Below are 19100 nucleotides of genomic sequence, written 5' to 3' on the forward strand. Positions count from 1 at the left end.
CATTTACTTTCATTGATCTTTTGCACGGTTTTCTTATTTTCAATGTTATTGATTTCTGCCCTAACTTTAGTGGTTTCTGTCCTTTTGGTTGCTTTAGGGTTCCTTTGTTGTTCTTCTTCTAGGTCTTTAAGATGTGCAATCAGGCTGTTTATTTGTGCTTTTTCTTGTTTCCTAACGTGTACTTGTATGGCTATGAACTTCTCTCTCAGTACTGCCTTAGCTGTGTCCTAAATATTTTGATAGCTTGTGTCTTTATTTTCACTGAACTCTTGAAACATTTTGATTTCTTCCTTGATTTCCTCTTTGACCCAGTAGTTGTTACGGAGTGTACTGTTGAGCTTCCACATTTTGGGACGATTACTAATCTTTTGTTGATTGTTAAGTGTTAATTTAATTGCTCTGTAGTCTGAGAATATGCTTGGGATGATTTCAATGCTCTTGAATTAGCTGATGTTGTCTTTGTGGCCCTACATATGGTCTATCCTTGAGAATGACCCATGTGGACTTGAGTAAAATGTGTATTCCAGTTTCTTGGGATGAATGACTCTGAAAATATCCAGTAGTTCTAGTTTATCTATGTCCTCATTTAGTTCCCTTATGTCTTTATTGATTTTCTCCTTGGATGATCTGTCAGGTTAAGAGAGTGAGGTGTTGAAGTCCCCTACTATGACTGTGTTGCTGTTAATATATTGCTGTAGCTCTTTTAGTCAATGTTTGATGCATTTAGGTAGCTTCTCATTGGGTACATTGATGTTAATAATTGTTTCAGCTCTCTAATAATTATTAAGTCCTCTTAATTGACTTGTCCTCTGAGCATTAAGTAATTTCCATCCCTATCTTTTTTAATCTTATCTATTTTAAAGTCTGTTGTGTCAGATATGAGAATAGCTGTTCCTGCCCTTTTTTGTGGGCCATTGGCCTATATGATAGTTTTCCATCCTTTCACTTTGAGTCTGTGTTTGTCTTTTTGAGTTAGGTGGGTTTCCTGTAGACAGCATTGTTGTATGCTTTACATTAGGTTGTTCTAGCTCTCCCCCTGCCAAGAAAATTGGATCAGTCCTGCTAGTTTCACGGGCCCGCTTGGCCCCGCCTCAAGGAACCCCGAGAGGGTTCCAGAGTTGCAGAGTTCGAGAGTGCTTGGCGCCGTCTCGGGGGAAAGAGGCAGCAGAGTTCTGTTTGGTGATTAGTTTGTCTTAGTTTATGAATCGTTGTTCCTGAATAAAGAAATACAGCTTCCCTGCCCAGCCGTATGTCTCTGGTCGTCTCTGTTACCCGCCCATGAAGCTAGCCCGGCCAGCTGGAGCCTCCGAATTTTAACAACAAATGGCGCCCACGTGGACCTGACCTGCGCATCTCTCAGATAAGTGAGGACAATTTGGCTACCTATGTACTATGGCCTTCTCTTCTGCTTGTGAAGAGATCTCCAAAGGCCTCTGCTCTTTCTTCATGAGACTGTTTTGCTATTTCTGGAACATTTATCTCTGGACCACTCTGGTTTCCACGCGCTCGGGCGCACTCAAAACAGCCAGATGAGTCGGGAAGAGCTAGCGGGCAAGAGGCGAGGCACGGAGTTGCCTTTTCCACCTGGTGGAACAGCCAGCCAGCCGGCTGTGCCCAGCCAACCCCACGCACCGCGCCCGCAGCCCCGCAGCCCGCAGGAGGCTGACGCCACCACACAGGAGCCCGATGCCAACACGCAAGTGCCCAATGCCACCACACAGGAGCCCGATGCCAACACATTGGATCCCGATGCCAACACACTGGAACCCGATGCCAACACGCTGGAGCCTGATGCCAACACGCAGGAGCCCGATGCCACCACACAGGAGCCCAATGCCAGCACGCAGGCCAGCCCACATGAGCTGGCTCTCCACCGCATGGTGCAGGGCACTGGATGCATGATCCCTCCACGCTGCTCGGCCACTGCAAACAGGGCAGCAGACGTGGCAGGGCCATGGGGCAGGGCCGCGGCAGCCTATCATGGCCACCACCCCTGGGCACCTCGGCTTGCGCCTTCTACAAGCCTGGCCCGCCCGCCCTCGTGCTATGAATTCTGGAACGATCCCGGACCTCCCGGACCCCCCGGGCTCCCTGCCGAAACTGGACACACTGGCCAAACTGGACACACTGGCCGAGATCTCCAGCTGCCAGTCCGGTCTGAAGGCAGACAAGCTAGAGTATGCAGAGATTCGTGCAGAGATTGCAACCTGCAGTTCCTAGAAGTGAAGCTGCCCAAGAGACCACCACTGGACAACGCACCCCCCCAACAACTAAGACAGTACATATCTAAATTCGTGTTTGAAATGACATGTCTTCGTAACAAAGGTTTCTCTCCTTGTGCATTAATGACCATGTTTATGTGTATGTTTAAAGTTTGGTAAACAGTAACTTTAAGGCTAAATTCTTACTAGTGAAAGTTAATTGAAAAAGGTTTTCAATGTAATTCTCATAAAGATAAAATTAACTTACATTTAAAGTCTGAGGTAAAAATTAGTTAACAATCAATATATTTTAACTAAGTTGGTCTAAACAAAAGGTTAAATAGACTTGATATGTAAAACTCTCCATTACCTTCTCTATTAGAATTGGTAGATTACACAATGGCTATGCTAATTATTCTTATGCCTGAGGTTTCCTTTCCTGCGCACACCTAGGGTGTGTCTCCATCTTGAATGGGTGTAACAAAAGGTTAAAAAGACGTTGTTGATATGTAAAAGTCTCAAATTCCTTCTCTATTAGAAATTTTAGATTGTGCTGTGGTTATGCTAACAACAAGTTTTGTTTCATAGTAAGTAAATTGCAGCCAGCTGCCTTTGGGACTCTAGGCCGTTCCCCACCCCAATGCAAATGCCTGTCGAAGCAAGTACGCCCCCCAGAGGCAAGAAATGTTTTTTTTTAAGCTGATAAAGTTTTGCCCACAGAGGCAAAAAATGGCCGGCCCCCTCAGGCCTTCCCTTGGCAGCACACTGGTTCTTGTTACTTGCTTATATGTTTCTCCATGTTTGTGCCAGTTTCTTTTTTAAAAAATGCCTGTATGATATAGGTTTCTGTTCACCCCACACCCCTGATATTGTGGTAATTTAGTTGAAAAGGGGGAATTGTTGTATGCTTTACATTGGGTTGTTCTAGCTCTCCCCCTGCCAAGAAAATTGGATCAGTCCTGCTAGTTTTGCGGGTCCGCTTGGCCCCGCCCCAAGGAACCCCGAGAGGGTTCCAGAGTTCCAGAGTTCGAGAGTGCTTGGCGCCGTCACGGGGGAAAGAGGCAGCAGAGTTCTGTTTGGTGATTAGTTTGGTTTAGTTTATGAATCGTTGTTCCTGAATAAAGAAATACAGCTTCCCTGCCCAGCCGTATGTCTCTGGTCGTCTCTGTTACCCGCCCGTGAAGCTAGCCCGGCCAGCTGGAGCCACCGAATTTTAACAACACAGCATATTGTTGGGTTGTGTTTTCTGACCCATCTTCCAACTCTGTGTCTTTTTTAATAGGTGAATTCAGGCCATTGACATTTATTGATATCAAAGATTGAAGATATTGTAATGCCATTCTTGTAGAGTTTTAGAGTGTTCTGATATATGGCCTATTTATGGTGGTCTGGCCGTTTATAGGAGACCTTTCAGAACTTCTTTCAGGGCAGGCTTGGTGATAGTTGATTCCTTCGACTGTTGTCTGAGAAGGTTTTGATGCCTCCATCTTGTCTGAATGACAGTCTAGCAGGATACATTATTCTTGGTTGAAAGCCTTTCTCATTGAGCACTGGATAGATATCTTGCCATTCTCTTCTGGCCTGTAGTGTTTGTCTGGAGAAGTCTGCTGCTAATCTTATGGGTTTTCCTCTGTAATAAATAAATAAATTCTTAAAAAAATTTCTGGTGGTCTATGGAGATAACATAATGATTATGCAAAAAAACTCTCATGGCTAAGGTTCCAAGGTCCCAGGTTTAATCTCCTCCACCATTATAAACCATATACAGCTGAGCTGTATTCTGGTATAAAAAATAGAAAAAAAAACTGATCATAATAAAGGATGAAAAAAACCCCTGTAATTGTGATGTGATGGCTATTAGCTAAATTATTATGTTAATCATTTCAGTACATGTATCAAATCACTATTTTGTGTACTTTAACATGTCAGATATAAATCTGTCAAAAAAGGAGGCCAGGCAGTGGCACATCTGGATAAACGTATATAGTACAGTGAGCAAGGACCCAAGTTCAAGCCCCAGGTCCCTGCCTGTAGGGGGAAATCTTCAGAATGATGAAGCAGGGCTGCTGGTGTCTCTCTGTCTTTTTCCTTCTCTATCTTCCCTTCCCTCTCTTAATTTCTCTGTTTCTATCCAATAATAAATAAATAACATATTTTTAAAAACCTGCAAAAAATTTCTTGTAAAGTGTTAATGGCTACTATTTCTATTAAAGGTATTAATAAAAGGGCAACGGAAATAGCATAAGGCTTATGTAAAAGGCTTTCATGCCTGAGGCTCTGAGGTATTCTACTCCACCAAGGATGGTATTATTATCTAGGTTTGCAAACTCATGTGTGCAAAGAATATAGGTTTATTTTTACATAGCTGAAATAAGTTTCCATTATTAATGCTCCGTCTATCTGTTGGTGGAATAGGCTCAGTCTTTTTTTTAAATGTCTTTATTAGGGGATTAATGTTTTACAGTCAGTAAATACAATAGTTTGTACATGCATAACATTTCACAGTTTTCCACATAACAATTCAACCCCCACTAGGTCCTCTGTCATCCTTTTCCAGGACCTGTAGTCTCCCCGTTCCCTCCCACCCCCCAGTCTTTTACTTTGGTGCAATACAACAACTCCAGTTCAGGTTCTACTTGTGTTTTCTCTTCTAACCTTGCCTTTCAACTTCTGCCTGAGAGTGAGATCATCCCATATTCATCCTTCTGTTTCTGATTTATTTTGCTTAACATTTCTTCAAGCTCCATCCAAGATGGGCTGAAGACGGTGAAGTCACCATTTTTAATAGCTGAGTAGTATTCTGTTGTGTATATATACCACAACTTGCTCAGCCACTCATCTGTTTGTTGTTGGACACCTGGGTTGCTTAGACTCAGTCTTTTCAATGTTTCCTGCTTCCCAGATTTTTCCTTTTTCTCTGTGTATTGCTGAATTGAAGGAGGGGGAAGAACATGTGACCTTGCTGCCTATCCTTGCTGGCAGTTGCTAGAATTTAATTTTCTTGTCTGGAGTTGGCCGTCAAGGCTATTATTTGTTACTCATCTTAACTGCAGTGTTTCTTTAGGCATCCCAGCTCCCTCTTACATGAGTGTCAAACACACTTCATGGGTTTACAGAAGACAGTCCCCTAGTTAGGAAACCAGCTTCTCTCTAAGTCACTGATTGTCAGAGAAATGCAAATAAAGAAGACAACAACGAGTTCCCACTTCACTCCTATGAAAATATAATACATCAGAAAAGGTAGCAGCAACAAATGCTGGAGAGGCTGTGGGTACAAAGAAACTCTCCTGCACTGCTCGTGGAAATATCAATTGGTCCAGCCCCTGTAGAGAGCAGTCTGGAGAACTCTCAGAAGGCTAGAAATGAACCTATCCTATGATCCTGCAATTCCTCTCCTGGGGTTATATCCTAAGGAACCCAACACACCCATCCAAAAAGATTTATGTATACCCATATTCATAGCAGCACAATTTGTAATAGCCAAAACCTGGAAGCAACCCAGATCTCTCTCTCTCTCTCTGCGTCTCTTTACTTCTTCTAAAAATAAAGAAGGTAGAAGAACAATTTGTAATAGCCCAAACTTGGAAGCAACCCAGGTGTCCAACAACAAATGAGTGGCTGAGTAAGTTGTGGTATATATACACAATGGACTATTACTCAGCTACCAGAAATGATGAATTCACTTTCTTCACCTCATCTTGGATGAAGCTTGAATGAATCATGTTAAGTGAAATAAGTAAGAAAGAGAAGGATGAATATGGGATGATCTCACTCATGGATAAAAGTTGAAAAATAAGAACAGAAGGGAAACTAGTGGTTCGGGAGGTGGCACAGTAGATAAAGCATCAGACTCGCAAGCATGAGGTCCTGAGTTCAACCCCTGGCAGCACATGTACCAGGGTGATGCCTGGTTCTTTCTCTCTCTCCTCCTAGGTTTCTCATTAATAAATAAATAAAATATTTTAAAAAAAAAGAAGGGAAACTAAGCAGAACTTGGGGCTGGGTTTGGTGTATTATGCCAAAGTAAAAGACTCTGGGGTAGGGGGAAATGTTTAGCTCCTGGAACATGATAGTAGAGGAGGAACTAGAGGGGGCTGAATTGTTATGTTGAAAACTGAGAAATGTTAAACATGTAAAATCTATTTTACTGTTGATTGTATACCATTAATTCCCTCCAATTAAAAAAAAAGAGAGATGGAGAGAAAGGTTAACTCAGAAAAAACTCTGTAAGGGACAGCAGAAAGATTGGACAGTATTGGTTATTTTCCTCTTTTAGAATTTGAATAACCAGTATTAAATTTTAGCATCCTAACTTACACAGATAAAGAGCACTGTGAAGTAGTAATTTTGACTATGAACTTATTTCTGAATAGGGTTCTGTGATTTTTTTCTTCACCCATGTACAGATTCTTAGGAGGAAATGTTTCCAAGGGGTATAGTAAGAAGAATAGCCAAGATAATCATGAAATACCTTCTATAAATTGAGCTACTAATATAACTTTTTTTTTTTTTTTTTTTTTACCAGAACACTATTCAGTTCTGGCTTATGATGGTGGGGGGGTTGTTGAACCTGGTACTTTGGAGCCTCAGGCATGAGTGTCTGTTTGCATAACCATTATGCTATCTACCCTCTGCCCTAAAATAATCATTTTTGTAGATGTTGATGATGGTGTTCTTTTTCTCAGCCTGCCTGTGCACTTTTAGTTTGCAGAGATTTAATTGCCAGGGAGAACAAAAAAAAAGGGGGGGTTAATTTGGTAGATTAATGAAAGTGGGGAGGAAGAAGGGGTTGTGAGGGAGTTGGGAGCTCACTGTCATAGGGTGCTGGGAGGTGACAATTTGGTGGAGGGTGTGGTGTGCTGACACCTATCTTGGGAGATGTTCAAATAATATTCTTATCTTTAGTTACTCATTCACTAGATAAATGTTTTAAGCTCCTGAGAGAAGGCAGATGATTCTGTTATATACTGTTTATATTTGCAACAAAAAAAAGGATGAAATAAAGTGTGACACAATCCCTAATTTCAGATGTTATCTTTTTATTAGCTGTGGAAGGACAAAAGAAGTGTTTGAAAGCCACCTATCATGGCTAAATTTATTTATTTATTTTTTCCTCAATTCTTAGGTATTTATGAGTCAGAGTGGCCTTTGTTTATGGCACAGGACCTCAACTTATTTCATAAATTTATCTCTTTGGAAAAATGTTTCTCAAGTTCTTTAGCAAAGTATGACTGAACTTGGAGAACACAGTCTACACTTAAGTTGGAGACTTCACACCGTCTTGAAAGGAAAAAAAATGCTTACCTTAGCATTACTGAGTTAATGTATAGTTGGTACATAGTTTTCAGTATGAACTGCTGAGTTACTGAGAGTGAATGATTGAACATAATCACTTATGAAGTGTTAAGATAAAGTACAATGTCTTGAGTAATTTTTCAGGTATAGTCAGTTCTTTTAAAGAGATAAATAACTCACTAATTATTGTATCTGTTGTTTTTGGAAATCAGCTTCTCTTACTGTTTCTTTTTCAGGGGACATATATGAAAAGTTTAGAAGCTTTGATGCATGAGTAGACAAGGTAAGTATTCAAATAGACTCTTCAGTATCATTGTTACATTTGAATCGAATGGCTTGTTATTAAACTAGTTAAGTAACTTTAAGAAAGAGGAAAGTACTGGCTGTGTTAATATTTGTATAACTTGGTGGAGGGTGATGTGTACTGACACCTATCTTGGGGAAATGTGGCAATGTACTCTTTTTTTTTTAAATAATTTATTTCTTTATTGGGGAATTAATGTTTTACATTCAACAGTAAATACAATAGTTTGTACATTGGCAATGTACTCTTATGACCACAACAAGCTTGTGAATCAGTAGTCCCTTAATAAAGTGATACTAGGGCAGGAGAGGTAGCATAATGGCTATGCAAAAAAAGACTTTCATGCCTGAGGTACCAAAGGTCCAAAGTTCAGCACCACCATAACCTAGAGCTGAGTAGTGCTCTGGTTAAAAAAAAAAAGAAATTGGAATTTGTATCTAACATTAGTACGAGTTTTTAATATTTGCAATCTGATTTCAGCCTCACAACTATCCCGTGAAAGAGATTCATACCTACTTCACTACCTGGGGAACTGAAGCACAGAACTGTAAGGCTTTCTTCTGTAGATGTCACTTGTTTGAATAAGATAATATGAAAGAATAGGATAATATGAAAGAAAAAGTGCTTCTTTCTTTCTTCTTTTCTCCTAAAGCTCATTCATTATTATTATAATATTTATTTATTTTCCTCCAGGGTTTTTGCTGGGCTCAGTGCCTGCACCATGAATCCACTGCTCCTGGAGGCCCTTTTTTCCCCCTTTCGTTGTAGCCTCGTTGTGGTTATTATTATTGCCATTGTTGATGTCGTTCGTTGTTGGATAGGACAGAGAGAAATGGAGAGAGGAGGAGAAGACAGAGAAGGGGAGAGAAAGATAGACACCTGCAGACCTGCTCCACCGCCTGTAAAGCGACTCCTCTGCAGGTGGGGAGCCGGATCCTTATGCGGGTCCTTGAGCTTTGCGCCACATGGGCTTAACCCGCTGCGCCATCGCCCGACCCCCTATAATATTTATTTTTTTAATGTTTTATTATCTTTATTTACTTATTGGATAGAGACAGTCAGAAATTGAGAGGAGAGGGAGAGAGAGAGAGGGAGAGAGAGATACACTTGCAGACCTCCTTCACCTCTCACAAAGCTTCTCCCCTGCAGATGGGGACCAGGGGTTCGAACCTGGGTCCTTGTACATTGTATGTTACATGTGCACTCATCCAAGTGTACCACCACCCAGCCCTTATTATTATTATTTTTATTTTGTAGCATAGTTTTGTTAGATTTCTTAGCTCAGACAGTTGCCAAGACAGGATTTACCTCCTTCCTTGGGAACTAGTCCATAGGTGTCTTCTTTTCCTATCTTCCGTATTTTCTAATATTCATTAAAATATTTTTATTAGAATATTTTTATTTATTTATTATTGGATACAGACAGAAAGAAATTGAAAGGGGAAGAGGAGAGGTAGAGAGGGAGAAAGACAGAGAGACACCTGCAGCTCTGCTTCACCACTTTGTGAAGCTTTTCCGCTGCCTGGGGACCAGGGACTTGAACCTGGGGTCCTTGTGCACTGTAATGTGTGTGCTTAACCAGGTGCACCACAGCCAGGCCTCCTAATCTTCATTTTTTTCTTTTAAAGGATTTACTTAGAGGAGAAAGAAACACACACACACACACACGCAGAGACAGAGAGCGAGAGAGAGAGAGAGAGAGAACACCAGAGTATCATTTTGGTATGTGTGATGCAGGGGATCATACTTGGAATCTCAAGCTTAGAAGTCTAGCATTCTAACCACTGTGCAACCTCTAAGACTGCTCTTCATTTTGCAGAAAACTATACTAGTTAATGAGTCGAGTTTGCCAGGAATTTGTTACATAAACAATAATTCTGGTTTATGGTGGTATTGAGGATTGAACCTGGGACCTCCGAGTCTCAGTCATGAAAGTCTTTTTGCATAACCAGCATAATATTTTTGATGCCCACCTATAATGTAATATAAATCAGTATTCTTTATGGCTGAGTAACTTCTTTGTTATTATTATTATTTAACCAGAGCACTGCTTAGCTCTGGCTTATGGTGGAGTGAAGGATTGAACCTGGGACTTTGGAGCCTCAGGTATGAGAATCTCTTTGCATAACCATTATGCTATCTACCACCATCTGTAGTAAATACTACTGTATTTATTTATTACACTTTTTTTTTTTTTGAGAGTGCTGCTCAGTTCTGGCTTATGGTGATATTAGGGATTGAACCTGGGACATTTGCTGCCCTTATGTATAAAATCCATACAAGATGATATAAAGCAAAATATTAATATACAGGAGGTTTTTTAAGCATGTATAAAAGTTGAATATAAAGCCATGATAATTAAAAAGTAATTGAGCTATTTTGTCATGAATTTGATACACAGTGAGTTATTTGAAGGTAGACTAAAAAACCTTAAGATACTCATAGCTTAATCTCTAAAGCAGCCTTTAATAACACATGTACTATAAAACTTACCTTCCTATTGTAAATAACTGGAAAATAAGATAAAAACACAATACAATTGGTCTCAGAAATGGGATCACAGTCAGAGCAGGAGAGCGATCCTAGAGAAAAGGAAAATAAATGACGTTAATGAATGTTATAGGACCTCCCTCAACTTACTGTTTATGGGCAGCTTCTAGATTGTAGCAGAGAGAAGGGAAGGCCAGATAGAGTCCATGAGATCTGAATATGTGAAGGCAAGTAGTATGTAGAAAAACTGGCGCAGAGATTCCTGGAGATCTATTAAAGGGTCCTGTAGAATCTTTTGTTGAATACCCATCACACATGAAAAGTAAATGAAGCTCCATATTTAACTAGAGAAAGTCATACTGTATATCAGTATTTTGAGCAATTTAAAAAAAAATTATTTCTTTATTGGGGAATTAATGTTTTACATTCAACAGTAAATACAATAGTTTGTACATGCATAACATTCCCCAGATTCCCATTTAACAATACAACCCCAACTATGTCATTCATCATCCTTCATGGACCTGTATTCTACCCACCCACCCACCCACCCCAGAGTCTTTTACTTTGGTGCAATTTGAGCAATTCTAAGAGCCCCCACACTCCTGGACATAATTAGTTTCTTTCTTCTTCCTCTTCTTCTTCTTCTTTTTTTTTTTTGACACCTGCAGACCTGCTTCACCACATGTGAAGCGACTCCCCTGCAGGTGGGGAGCCAGGGGCTTGAACCGGGATCCTTACGCCAGTCCTTGTGAACCGCTGCCTTAGCACCCGACTCCCTTTCTTCTTTTTTTAAAAAAAATTATCTTGTGGTCTGGGAGGTGGCGCAGTGGCTAAGGCACTAAACTCTCAAGCATGAGGTCCTGAGTTCTATCCCAGGAGCACATATACCAGAGTGATTACTGATTCTTTCTCTCCTCCTATCTTTCTCATGAATAAATTCTTTAAAAACATTATCTTTATTTATTTATTGAAGATAGCCAGAAATTGAGAGGGAAGGGGGAGACAGATGGAGAGAGAGATGGAGAGACACCTGCAGCCCTGCTTCACCATTCGCAAAGTTTTCCCCCTGCAGGTGGGGACAGGGGGCTTGAATCTGGGTCCTTGTGCATTGTAACATGTGCACTCAACCAGGTGTGCTACTACCCCGCTACAGAATAGATCCCCGCCCCCAGAGTACTGCTCAACTCTGGCTTATGGTGGTGCTGGAGATTGAGCCTGGGAACTTGAATCTTAGGTGTAAAGTCATTTGCATAACCACCACACTGTCTTCACAGCCCATTTTTCTACTATTAATATTGATGAGAAAAAAAATATTGATGAGGGGCCAGGTGGTGGTACACCTGGTTGAGTTGGTACACCGGGTTCAAGCCCCCTGACCCTACATGAAGGGGGAAAGCTTTGCAAGTGGTGAAGTAGTGTTACAGGTGTCTTTCTTTCTCTCCCCTCTCAATTTCTCACTGTCCTGTAAAAAATTAAAAATAGAACAACTGAAAAGTAAAAGCTACTAGATAATGAATTAATAGCAAGTTAGACTGAAGACTTTAAACTTGAAGGTATTGCAATAAACTCTACTCAAAGTGAAGTACAAATAAAATAACACTGGAATAAAGTTATTTGAATATCAGTAACCAAGGCCAGTGAAGTAGCTCACTTGGGTAGTGCACTGCTCTACCATGTCCATGATTCAGGTTCGAGCCTGTTTTCTACCTCATTGAAGGAAACTTTGGTGATGTGATCTCTTTCACTCTCTCTGCCTCTATCTAAGGGAAAAAAAAAAAAGATGATCAGCAGTCAAATTGCATAAGGTACATATAATTGGAGTTGCAGAAAAGAGGTAAAAGATAGAAAAATTATTCCAAGAAATAATGACTAGGGCTAGCAGAATAACTCACTTGAATAGCACATCTGCTTTGCCATGTGTTTCCTCTGTGTGTCTGTCTCTGTCTATCTAAAAAAATTGGCCCAGAGCTGTGAAGTGCAACAATGAGAAAGAGAAAGAGAGATTGAATAATTCTTAATCTGATGAAAACACAAACCCTCAGACCCTAGAATTTCGATGAACCATTAAGTAGAATGAATAACTGTTAATAAAGTCATACCAGAACACATAGTAATCAGATTTATTTCCTTCCTTCTGTCTTTTCTTTTTCTTTTTTCACTTATATCTATTTTTTTTACTATTTGTGTTTATTTATTTTATTTATTTAATTTTTAAAAATATCTACCTATTTTCCCTCTTATTGCCCTTGTTTTTTATTGCTGTTGTAGTTATTATTTCTGTTGTGATTGATGTCGTCGTTGTTAGATAGGACAAAGAGAAATGGAGAGAGGAAGGGAAGACAGAGAGGGGAAGAGAAAGACACCTGCAGACCTGCTTCACCACCTGTGAAGCGACTCCCCTGCAGGTGGAGAGCTGGGGCTTCCAACTGGGATCCTTACCGCAGATCCTTGCGCTTTGCGCCATGTGTGTTTAATTCGCTGCGCTACCACCAGACTCCTTGAAGCAGTTCTTGGATAAGATCCTAACATAGTGGCTGGTATATAACTTAGCTGGTAGAGTGAAGGTGTCACATGCCTGAAGTTTCTGTAGAAGTTAAATACATATCTGTCCTGTGATTTGGCAGTGCTACTCTTAGTTACTGAAGAGAATTGAAAATATATGTTCACAAAATGATAAATTTAAGAGTGTTCATAGTAGTCTTCACAATAAGCTCAAACTGGAAATAACTTAAATATTTATCTACAGGAAAATGGGGTAGACACATTGTTGGTACACCTAATAGCAAATGAATCTCAAAAGCACTGTGTTAAACAAGATAAACTATACAGAACTTATACCATGTGATTTACATACCATGTGATTTACGTGAAGTCTGAGAAAAGTGAAAACTAGCCTATATTGATAGAAGTCAGAAGATACTGGATTGTTGGAAAAACCTTGATGCATTAACTAATAATTTTTGTTCTAGGGTTATCACTGGGGCTTGGTGCCAGCATTGTGCATCCAGTGCTCCTGGTGGCTGTTTTTTCCAATTTTATTGGCTAGGACAGAGAGAAATTGAGAGAGGAGGAGAGATAGGGAAAAAGATAGACACTTGCAGACTTACTTTACCACTTGTGAAGTGACCCTCCTGTAAGTGGGGAGCTGGGGTCTTGAACCAGAATCCTTGCATGGGTCCTTGCACTTCATACTGTGTGTGCTTAACCCGGTGCGCTACTGCCCTGCCCCACCTTGACACATTTTTAGATAGAAAAACATAAAAAAATAGGGAGTTGGGCAGTAGTGTAGTGGGTTAAGCACATGTGGTGCAAAGCGTAAGGGGCCGGCTTAAGGATCCCAGTTCGAACCCCCAGCTCCCCACCTGCAGGGGAGTTGCTTCACAAGTGGTGAAGCAGGTCTGCAGGTGTCTTTCTCTCCCCTTTTCTGTCTTTCTCTCCTCTCTCTATTTCTCTCTGTGCTATCCAACAACGCCAACATCAACAACAATAACTACAACAGTTAAAAAAACAAGGGCAACCAGACAGGAGTTTAATAACCAAAATATATAAAGAGCTTGCCAAACTCAACAAGACAACAAATAACCCCATCCAAAAATGGGAGGAGGACATGGACAGAATATTCACCACAGAAGAGATCCAAAAGGCCGAGAAACACATGAAAAAATGCTCCAAGTCTCTGATTGTCAGAGAAATGCAAATAAAGACAACAATGAGATACCACTTCACTCCTGTGAGAATGTCATACATCAGAAAAGGTAACAGCAGCAAATGCTGGAGAGGGTGTGGGGTCAAAGGCATCCTCCTACACTGCTAGTTGGAATGTAAATTGGTCCAACCTCTGAGGAGAACATTCTGGAGAATGCTCAGAAGGCTAGAAATGGACCTACCCTATGATCCTGCAATTCCTCTCCTGGGGATATATCCTAAGGAACCCAACACATCCATCCAAAAAGATCTGTGTATACATATGTTCTTAGCAGCACAATTTGTAATAGCCAAAACCTGGAAGCAACCCAGGTGTCCAACAACAGATGAGTGGCTGATCAAATTGTGGTATATATCCACAATGGAATACTACTCAGCTATAAAAAATGGTGACTTCACCATTTTCAGCCAATCTTGGATGCACCTTGAAAAATTCATTTTGAGTGAAGTAAGTCAGAAACAGAAGGATGAATATGGGATGATCTCACTCTCAGGCAGAAGCTGAAAAAACAAGATCATAAAAAAAAACACAAGTAGAACCTGAAATGGAATTGGCGTATCGCACCAAAGTAAAAGACTCTGGGGTGGGTGGGGAGAATACAGACCCAAGAAGGATGACAGAGGACCTAGTGGGGGTTGTACTGTTATATGGGAAACTGGGAAATGTTATGCATGTACAAACTATTGTATTTACTGTTGAATGTAAAACATTAATTCCCCAATAAAGAAAGAAAAAAAAAAAAAACAAGGGCAACAAAAGGGAATAAAGAAATTGGGGCCAGGTGGTGGCGCACCTGGTTGAGCGCACATGTTACAATGCGCAAGGACTTAAATTCAAGTCCCCAGTCCCCACCTACAGAGGGAAAATTTCATGAGTGGTGAAGCAGTGTTGCAGGTGTCTCTCTGTCTTTCACCCTCTCTTAACTCCCCATTCCTTCTTGATTTCTGACTGCCTCTATCCAATAAATAAATAAAGATAATTTAAAAAATTAAAAAAGAAATATTTTAAAAAGCCTTTTTTACAAAAAGGAAAACATAAAAAATATGTTATGACTTTTCCACAGCTCAATATTTGTTGAAGCAAAACTGTTTAGAAAGGCACATGAGAGAATTTCCTGAGGTCCATGAAAATACGTATCTTATTTTGGATATAACAATTGTCAGTGGAACGGAACTTAAAGTGTGTTATTATTATTATTGTATATATTTTTTAATCACAGCACTGCACAGCTCTGGCTTGTGGTATAGGGGATTGAACCTGGGACCTTGAAGCCTTAGGCATAGAAGTCTTGCATAATCATTATACTATTTCCTCTTGTCCAACAAAACTCATAAGATCTGTGCCTATTGGGGTTGGCTGGTGGTGCACCTGGTTGCACACATGTTACAATGCTCAAGACCCGAGTTTGAGCCCCTGGTCCCAACCTGCAGTGGGAAAGCTTCCGAGTGGTGAAACAGTGTGGCAGGTGTCTCACTGTCTCTCCCTTCTCTCTTCACCCCCTTCTCTCTCAGTTTCTGGCTGTCTCTAATAAATAAATTAAGATAATTAAAAAAAAGATCTGTGCCTATTACTGATTTTAATTTTTTTTAATTCTATTTATTCAGTTTCTTGGATAGAGACAGAGATAAACAGAGGGAAAAGGGAGATAGAGAGGCAGAGAGAAAGAGATACACCTGTAGCACAGCTTCACTGCTTGTACAGCTTTCCCTGCAGGTAGGGACTGGGGACTTGAGTCGAGGTCCTTTCCCATAGCCCCCTGCCAGGCCTGGAGGGTTGAACATGGGATCTTGGAGCCTTAGGTATGAGAATCTGTTTGCATAACCATATGCTATCTCCCCTGCCTGCCCATAGTAACAGGTACACTCTACTTGTGCTAACACTCGGTACTAATGAATTTTCAGTTTTACTTCAAGTAAAGAAATGAACACACACACACACACACACACACACACACACACACACACACACACACACACACACACACCAAAGTCTAGAATGTTTACAGCTAAGGGAATAGTAAGTGTGCAGAAGTGGCTGTATCTTGGATATTAAAGGCAAAAAGTAAGAAGTAAGTAAGGTTTAGGTCTAAAAGGTTTACTCTTGTCTGTAGTGTGTTATACTTACTCTTTATTTAATTTGCTAAATGACAGGCTTTTCATTTTGAATACTTAATTTTTTAGAAGTTTAATATTCTACTTAGAGTTCATTAGATAAAAAACAAGTGAGGATGGAGAGAACTGTAAATGGGGAGGGAAGAGGGGGAAGGAGGCAGGGATAAAGAGGAAATGTGCTAACTATGAAAATAAGATATTAAAACAAGGTGGAGTCCTTCTAGAAAACTTTTTTTAAAATTTATTTCTTTATTGGGGAATTAATGTTTTACATTCAACAGTAAATACAATAGTTTGTACATGCATAACATTCTGCAGTTTCCCATTTAACAATACAACCCCCACTATGTCATTTATCATCCTTCATGGACCTGTATTCTCCCCACCCACCCACTCCCACCCCAGATTCTTTTACTTGGGTGCGATATGCCAATTACATTTCAGGTTCTACTTGTGTTTTCTTTTATGATCTTGTTTTTCAGCTTCTGCCTGAGAGTGAGATCATCCCATATTCATCCTTCTGTTTCTGACTTATTTCACTCAAAATGAATTTTTCAAGGTGCATCCAAGATTGGCTGAAAATGGTGAAGTCACCATTTTTTATAGCTGAGTAGTATTCCATTGTGGATATATACCACAATTTGATCAGCCACTCATCTGTTGTTGGACACCTGGGTTGCTTCCAGGTTTTGGCTATTACAAATTGTGCTGCCAAGAACATATGTGTACACAGATCTTTTTGGATGGATGTGTTGGGTTCCTTAGGATATATCCCCAGGAGAGGAATTGCAGGATCATAGGGTAGGTCCATTTCTAGCCTTCTGAGAGTTCTCCACAGAGGTTGGACCAATTGACATTCCCACCAGCAGTGTAGGAGGGTTCCTTTGACCCCACACCCTCTCCAGCATTTGCTGCTGTTACCTTTTCTGATGTATGACATTCTCACAGGAGTGAAGTGGTGTCTCATTGTTGTCTTTATTTGCATTTCTCTGACAATCAGAGACTTGGAGCATTTTTTCATGTGTCTCTCGGCCTTTTGGATCTCTTCTGTGGTGAATATTCTGTCCATGTCCTCCCCCGATTTTTGCATGGGGTTATTTGTTGTCTTGTTGTTGAGTCTGGCAAGCTCTTTATATATGTTGGTTATTAAACTCTTATCTGATGTATGGCATGTAAAGATCTTCTCCCATTCTGTGAGGTGTCTCTCAATTTGGGTAGTGGTTTCTTTTGCTGTGAAGAAGCCTTTTAATTTGATGTAGTCCCATAGGTTTATATTTGCCTTAGTCTTCTTTGTAATTGGATTCGTTTCATTGAAAATGTCTTTAAAAATTTATGCGGAAAAGAGTTCTGCCAATATTTTCCTCTAAGTATTTGATAGTTTGTGGTCTAACATCCAAATCCTTGATCCACTTGGAATTTACTTTTGTATTTGGTGAAATACAGTGATTCAGTTTCATTCTTCTGCATGTTTCAACCCATTGTTTCCAACACCATTTGTTGAAGAGACTCTGCTTTCCCCATTGAATAGTCTGGGCCCCTTTGTCAAAGATTAGATGTCCGTAGGTGTAGGGCCTCATTTCTGGACTCTCAATTCTATTCCACTGGTCAGTGTGTCTATTCATGTTCCAGTACCAAGCAGTTTTGATGACAATGGCCCTATAATACAGTTTGATATATGGTAGTGTGATGCCTCTGGTTCTGTTCTTTTTTCTCAAGATTGTTTTGGCAATTCTAGGTCTTTTCTGGCTCCACATAAACATTTGTAGCATTTTTTCTATTCTCCTAAAAAATGTGCTTGGGATCTTGATGCGGATAGCATTAAATTTGTAGATGGCTCTGGGTAATATATTCATTTTGATGTTGTTAATTCTTCCAACCCATGAACATGGAATATCTTTCCACTTCTTTGTGTCTTTTTCAATTTTTTTGAGTAGTGACTCATAATTTTCAGTATACAAGTCTTTCACTTCCTTGGTTAGATTTACTCCTAGATATTTTATTGTTTTTGTTGCTATAGTAAAAGGAATTTATTTCTGGATTTCAATTTCTTCTAACTTAGTGTTTGCATAGAGGAATGCCACTGACTTTTGAATGTTAATTTTGTAGCCTGACACCTTACTGTATTGCCTGATGATTTCCAAAAGCTTCTTGCTGGATTCCTTAGGTTTTTCCATGTATACTATCATGCCATCTGCAAATAAGGAGAGTTTGACTTCTTCTCTTCCAATCTGTATGCCTTTAATTCCTCGCTCCTGCCTGATTGCTATGGCAAGAACTTCCAACACTATGTTGAATAGTAATGGTGATAGTGGGCAGCCCTGTCTAGTACCTGATCTGAGTGGAAATGCTTCCAGTTTTTCACCATTGAGTATGATGTTGGCTGTAGGTTTGCTATATACAGACTCAACTATCTTCAGGAATTTTCCATCTGTTCCCATTTTTTGTAGTGTTTTGATCATGAAGGGATATTGTATTTTGTCAAAGGCTTTGTCTGCATCTATTGATATGACCATGTGGTTTTTGGTCTTGCTTTTGTTGATGTGGTGGATCACATTGATTGACTTACGTATATTAAACCAACCTTGCATGCCTGGGATAAACCCCACTTAGTCATGATGGACAATCTTTTTGATATACTGCTGTATCCGGCTAGCTAGAATTTTGTTCAATATTTTCGCATCTATGTTCATCAGAGATACTGGTCTGTAGTTTTCTTTTTTGGTTGTGTCCCTGTCTGCTTTTGGTATCAGGGTGATGTTGGCTTCATAGAAGCTGGCAGGGAGTATTCCAGTGTCTTCAATCTTCTGGAAGACTTTTAAAAGTAGAGGTATTAGTTCTTCTTTGAAGGTTTTGTAGAATTCATTTGTAAAACCATCTGGTCCAGGACTTTTATTTTTGGGAAGATTTTTGATAACTGTTTCAATTTCATTAGCTGTGATGGGCCTGTTCATGTTATCCACTTCCTCTTTACTTAGTTTTGGAAGTTGGTA

The 19100-nt window shown here is 40.1% G+C and overlaps 1 protein-coding gene across 3 annotated transcripts in view; it reads left to right on the forward strand.

Moving 5' to 3' along the window:
• SHLD2 (shieldin complex subunit 2) overlaps nt 1-19100 on the forward strand; it is a 195647-nt gene that overhangs the window by 55031 nt on the left and 121516 nt on the right. For 2 of the 3 annotated variants that reach the window (XM_060190981.1, XM_060190995.1), the window contains exon 2: nt 7733-7779. In XM_060190981.1, coding sequence (XP_060046964.1) covers nt 7767-7779 — 13 coding nt within the window. In that variant the 5' untranslated portion in view covers nt 7733-7766. Of the gene's footprint in view, nt 1-7732; nt 7780-8280; nt 8348-19100 lie in introns of all 3 variants that reach the window. The other variant, XM_060190989.1, reaches the window with a different exon arrangement.

The sequence above is a fragment of the Erinaceus europaeus genome, chromosome 1 (genome assembly GCF_950295315.1).
Source record: "Erinaceus europaeus chromosome 1, mEriEur2.1, whole genome shotgun sequence".
Lineage (NCBI taxonomy): Eukaryota > Metazoa > Chordata > Mammalia > Eulipotyphla > Erinaceidae > Erinaceus > Erinaceus europaeus.